This window comes from Opisthorchis viverrini (genome assembly GCF_000715545.1).
Source record: "Opisthorchis viverrini unplaced genomic scaffold opera_v5_85, whole genome shotgun sequence".
NCBI lineage: Eukaryota > Metazoa > Platyhelminthes > Trematoda > Opisthorchiida > Opisthorchiidae > Opisthorchis > Opisthorchis viverrini.
In genome coordinates this window covers 1622171-1628466 of record NW_008751740.1, presented here as the reverse complement: position 1 = coordinate 1628466, position 6296 = coordinate 1622171, and the positions used below count along the sequence as shown (strand labels likewise).

General features: G+C 45.6%; 1 protein-coding gene across 1 annotated transcript in view; it reads right to left on the bottom strand.

The window, feature by feature from the left end:
• Nucleotide 1: 1 nt before the first annotated feature.
• T265_04850 (hypothetical protein) overlaps nucleotides 2-6296 on the bottom strand; it is a gene marked incomplete at both ends in the record, with an annotated part of 7032 nt that continues 737 nt past the window's right edge. Inside the window, 2 exons of the mRNA XM_009169696.1 lie at nucleotides 2-311; nucleotides 5564-5723. Coding sequence (XP_009167960.1) covers nucleotides 237-311; nucleotides 5564-5723 — 235 coding nt within the window. The remainder of the gene's footprint in view (nucleotides 312-5563; nucleotides 5724-6296) is intronic.

The following is a 6296-nucleotide window of genomic DNA, read 5'->3' as shown; positions in this document are numbered from 1 at the left end:
GCAAGGATATGTCGTGTAGACGCTTTCATCGGGGTCAATGAACGCTCCTGAGTGAAGATATGTGAACGCTGGGTGAGGAAGAGATAAAGAGCGATTGAAATAAGAAGCCAAACCAAATGGTTGCCAGTGTGCTAAATGGAAAAGTCTAAAAGACACAGAACTGCAGAGAGGAAAGAAGTAGAAAAATGTAGGCGCAGAGGATCATGGATAAGAAAGGTCAGATAGCTGACCGGACATCAGTCCACTTTTAGACAGCGACGTGTCACACTTCCGGGCACCGCTTGCGATGTGGTCATTTGCTTGTTATACGCCTGAAACAGAAAACGAAATACACAGGTATGTTACAGTTCCAAAACATCTGCAAAATCTAGGGATGAATTCTATTTGACGAAGAAGATTAAGGCATACAAAGCCATCTGACGACGGAGTCCGAACATAAAGTCCGAATGTGCGAGTTGCAAAGAAGGCCATTAGGTTAACGCAAAAATTTCAACTTCTCTCATTCTTTCGCAAATTTCTCCCGAAATGTTCTGGCAGAACACACACACGACCTGCGTCTTATGATTCGCCCGCAGGTGCTCATTCGTTTGAACAGCTGCAGGGTCATCGATTATGTCACAATTGTGGTAATTCGATCGGCGTTTTTATCACTTATCGATTTATCGTTTACTCTGCGGTTCGATCACTTACCCTGTTTCGGGCAGTTTACACAACGGACGTTGAGTGTTTCGTTACCACAGTAACGGGATAAACGTATACCAATCTTGTAAGTATACAGCTGATTATTGTGCAACGTAATTCGCCAGTAAGTAGAGCGGAACACAACAGAATGTGTGCCAGATCCGTGCTGTTCCACAAAACTCAACAGGAACACATCAATTGCCCAATCGGAAGAACGAAGTGTGTCATCTGCCACATCTAATATGTCCGCATGCTTCTGAACAAGTGAAATTGCGAGTCCAACGATGTGTCGTGAATTCCATGTTTTAGAAGGATAATCGAATTTGGAACTCTCACAAAAATCATCCCAATAGGTGTTTAAACCGAAAACTGATGAGAAGCTTGGCGTTCGTCAGCTGATAGACCATCATCATGTGTGAACGTCAACAACCTAAAAGCTCTACTTTTCCACGGAAAAACTACTGCTTAGCCTTTTCAAACCCCCCCCCCCCCCCCCCGGGGGGGGGGTGNGTATACTAAGTGTGTTCAAATCCACCTGGTTGGATAGGATGTGTATTAAGGCAGTGCGAGCGACACTGGGTAATTGTAGCAAAATTCAGCCATTAAACTATCCGTATAGTCTCTAAGGGGGATTCTTACTGTCAGTAAGGATCGTGGATATCCATAAGAAAATTGGGTCTCCTGACAGAAATTAATGTGCAAAATGGACGTAGGTTGAGTCTTCTTAGTGGTACGATTTGTTCGTTTGCAAAAGAAACATCAGGAATCTCGGGTAGAAGGCGACATACAAGGTATTTTCCACCTGTCACGTTGTCCTGGATCGAACTGTTCCCAGACTTAAACCTGAGTGATCACACGAATTGTGACTCTGGTGGCCAGCCTAATAATACCGTAGGTGACTCGGGTTCGAATCCCACACGGATGTCTTCAAATTGACTGTAGTGGAAAATGTTGGTAGCTCATATAGTGTAGATGGTGATCGTTGGTTTGTTCGCTGAGCTAGGCAATAACGAATTGATGATGTCACCTCGATCGGTGACGAAACGTTCGCAATCAAATTTCCCAGCTCAGCGAACAAGCCGACGACCACCCTCGAATTGACTGTCTCTGTCCTAGTGATTTGTTCACATACGTTAAGACTTCAAGTAACCCCTGATAACTTGCCAAACGCTATTCACTTAAGCACTGTCAAAGTATATGCAAAACTGAATTATCACAGAATTACATAAATTGGCAATCAGATGTGATGAAGGCAGGATAAAGTTGGAAAACTGGACACTTCAGTCGACATTATAATAACTAATTTGATTATTGGCGGTGAAAGGTTTCAGTGAAATCTATTGCGAGCGATTTCCATGAACTTCGCATTACAGTAGAAAGACAACACACGAGCTGTTTCATAAAAAATGCCCCCCAGTGGATTGCAAAATCATGAAGTATGATGCACGTCACACATAGCAGTTTAAATCTGAGGAGAGCAGTGGGAATCAAATGGATGTAGTTCTAACCAACGGGTCATTAAACAGCCACGAAACTCAAGATTAAAAATGCTTCAGGAGAAGGAATACCTACCAATATTAACGAACGCGGGTGAGGGACTCGGGGACGAATCAAACCCGCTGTTTAATCGCATCTAACGAACAACAAGCGGAATCAATCTGTTCATTTCAATTCGGATGCGCTATAAACCGTATACCATAGGGATATTGGTTCCAGCTGCTACCGTTTCGATCACCAAAATGTGGGAGTGTGGGACATATAACCAATCCTTGGAGGAGATGGCACATCTAGATAGTTCGGGAACTGGGTAGCAACGCATTGAAGGCGATAGCTTTGATGCCCGAAGGCTATGGACTGTGCGGTTGGGTCACTTCTGCCAGTATCATTAACCATTGGTGAGTTGAGTCCTATCCAGGGAGGGCACAGATTTTCAACCCGATGACCAGTCACAAGCCATTATTGCTCTGAAACAGCGAGCTTTCCACCACCCTCACTTGGGAATCATCAAATTCAGCAACGTGCAACCTTTTTAAACCTCTTTTTTTGCTACTTCACACCCGATTCGAACATGATAGTGAGGTTTTTACTGCCCCATATTCAACATAATTCATCTGCTTAGTCTCTCATCTTTATACGTCGGAGTCTTCGCGACAAGATCATTTTGGTAGAAAAAATCGTTCAGCTGTAACAGCCTTTCGGTGCCTAGCTGCCATGCTACCAGAAGGAAGCAAGAGGGCTGACATACTGCCAGGTTGCCCAAACCTAGACAGGGGGAGTCGAGAGGCAGAGGTCGGGTTCAAACCACGGACCTTTCGGTCAGTAAATTCGCGCTTTAATCACTTGAGCCAGCTCGCCCCCCATTTTGGTAGACTCATTCCGTTCGCCATGCAAACAAGTCACCTTTGTCCAGTTTCTTTTGCTTCATAAAATAAAGGGATGACGAAGGAAAACGGCAGTACAAATATTTTTACAGCTGTTTGAAAGCAATTTATGGGACACTGTCCACGTCAACTGAAACACTCCAAGGAACTGATGCGGATCGAAGCTGCGAAAATAGTGGAGTTCTGGAGAAAGCACTTAAAAAACGTTTGAACAGATCCATATGCATCAGTTGAAGATAGACAGTCACATTAGGAAACGAAACATTCGTCAGGATTTCCTTCCAGGATGAGCAACGATAAAAGCGTGCAATAAAAAAGGCAGCTGAGGATGTCTGCAGCACAACCCTGCTTACTTAAACTTAACGAACATACTTTTCCGGTTATCACATCTTGTGGCAAAAAGGGGAAGTACCATTGAAAGTTAGATGCACGCCAGTTGCGCCTGAATGCAAGAGGAGCGAGGCTCTACCTAAAAACCGCAGTCATCTCCCTGGCAGAGCTTGCTGGCAACAGAAGCCAAGTCACCATTGTTTGGTCATAAACCTGAAATGTAGCGTCCATGTTGGAAAATTTCGACTGCTGCTGCAGTTTTACATGTGCAGAAGTCAGGTACCCATTTGCGATAGACGGCGTCCCTAACCTCCCTGCGGGCATTACGGTTAGAACGGATTTCGTAGAAATCTAAACACTTCCGCTACCTCGCCAGATGACTGTATGTTGAGTTGCTTGTTGACCGTGTACAGGTTTTGATTAAACTCGAGGGGCGAGATGGCCCGGTATATAGAACGCAATTTTACTAAACGGAACGTGGGTGGTTCGAACCCGACCTCTGCCTCTCGACTTCCCTTGTCTAGACTTGGACAACCTGGCAATATCCCAGCACTCGGGCTTAGGGTGGCATCGAGGGGCGAGATGGCCCGGTATATAGAACGCAATTTTACTAAACGGAAGGTCCGTGGTTCGAACCCGACCTCTGCCTCTCGACTTCCCTTGTCTAGACTTGGACAACCTGGCAATATCCCAGCACTCGGGCTTCCTTAGGGTGGCATGGCAGCTAGGCACCGAAAAGGTGTTACAGCTCAACACTTCATTTTGAACTCGGGAACTTCCTATAAAAAGGATCTTGCGGGACGAGACCAAAGTGTCTGATTACGAAGTAATGCTCCCCTGTATGTCATAAAAACAGACCATATAAATGAGGCTTTCACAGGCGGCGTTCAAGGTCGGCTGGAATACAGAACTGTCAAACACAGTTCTTCAGTGGGTGTACTGTGACGGAAGGGAGGCGATGGGCCTATACAACCGCCTACGGAGTTTGAAGGTTTGTCGATCGGAAAAGACAATGCCGAGCGAACAGTTTTGCGTGCAACTGGATACCAATCAACACAACCCTGGTGGACAGGAGCGACGATGCCTGGGCACCGTAGATGAAAATCGAAGAGCTACACACGAAGGTCGCCCGGGAGCTGTTGGATCTGGCAGTAGAACTACGTGGATCTGAATAGACTGTGGGCACGGTTGTGCGGATCTTTGTGGACCCAGAGGTTGTTAACAAACTACTGCAACCTGTCGTTCTCACCTCTCAACACTGGATATATCAGGAAGGATAGACACGTATGCAACGGTTTCGGAAACCACGACAGTTTAGACGAAAAGCGGGACCACTTGGTTCAGTTAAGTTCCCATGGGCCTGTGAACATGCTTTAAAACACAGCGAGTTAGGTCCTTGGGGCGATGCAAACCACAACTAACTGCAGAACGCTATACGGGCTTGGTACGAGATCGACTTACTAGTAATGCAGTCCACCAGTCCATATGAGACAGACGGCAGTGCGTTCAACTGCGTACTTGTTCCCATTTGGGCCAGAAAATCAGCCGCATTACTAGACTGGGAGTTCCTCGATGACAGATACGAAGCGGTCCTAGGAGTGCCCTCCTGCAACTACAGGTCAAACTGACTATTTAGTAACACCGTCCAACAGTACGTGGGCCCAGGGTGTCATGCGGGCCAACATCAACTGTCTAGTTATCCTCTGATTGAGTACTCAGTTTGGCATGCCAACAACTTTAGATTCGCCCCATTCTACTCATTACCTGACTTCCTTTGATTCGCTTGACACCGAATAACAAGGTGTGTTATCTGATATGCGTTTGCGTGAAGGTTCGTCATTAGCAAACAGGAACCACGTGAATCCAACTGGCTAGTAGGCACAGAAGGGATCACCTGATCTCCGGTGATAAGTCTATTTGCCCAAGGTCGACCAAGTTGAAACGACCGAAAATTGCCGGACAGAACGCACAATAAATATACAACCCAGCGGTAAACGAGGCGTTCGTCAGGAACCATTTACCACTGGACCAAGTATTAAGCAGGAGAATACAGAATTATTGTACCTAACCCCAAATTCGACCCTTGTTAATCTAAACCAATGGAGATGAAGGGAACACGAAAAGCGTGTATGAAACGCAAGGTGCTGTTCGTCAGCTTGAGACGAACTTACCCGTGAATAGAAGTTGGCAAACAAGACCAGAAAGATGAGCGCGTAGGACAAAATCCAATAGTTGAACAGTTTTGGATAATTGCAATCGTGCAATGTCAACGTGTAGACTGAATGGAAAATGACCACCACAAATTGGATAATCTGAGCAGTAGTCATATACCTAGACGGGCAGAGAACAGAACAAGAAACACACTGACGCAAGATCTTCCAACACGAAGAGCAAAAAATATAGAGATGCAGTGGTGGTGCGAAAAAAGGTGGCACTGGAACATAAAAATCGGTTGACATCACAAAATGTACGGGCCTCTTCCGGTCCCTTACAAAGGCCATAACGGAAGCAACGGCTGGAGTCACAGATTGCCAAAACATGCACCCCATTGCAAGAATTTGATTATTGAAAGGAAGATGAGTTCCTCATGGGAAAGCGCCTACAGGGGGTTTAAGGACGTTCGCCCTGGAAGTATTTCCCAATGCAAATGACTATCAACGCGAAGTCTCTTCGATATCATTCAAAGTTGACTAACGAGAAGACAGTCATATGCGAATACTTTCAACAGACTCCATCATATGTGATATCTTCCTTCATTTCAACAAGGATCCAATATCTGACCAGCAGATTAACTCCCTTCTCGAAAAACCCCTATCCAGTGCCTCGGATTAGTGACAGTTGATCAAATTATCAGTCGTTGGTCGTCCTTGGTAATTAATTTGCGAACGTTTTGACACCGTTCGA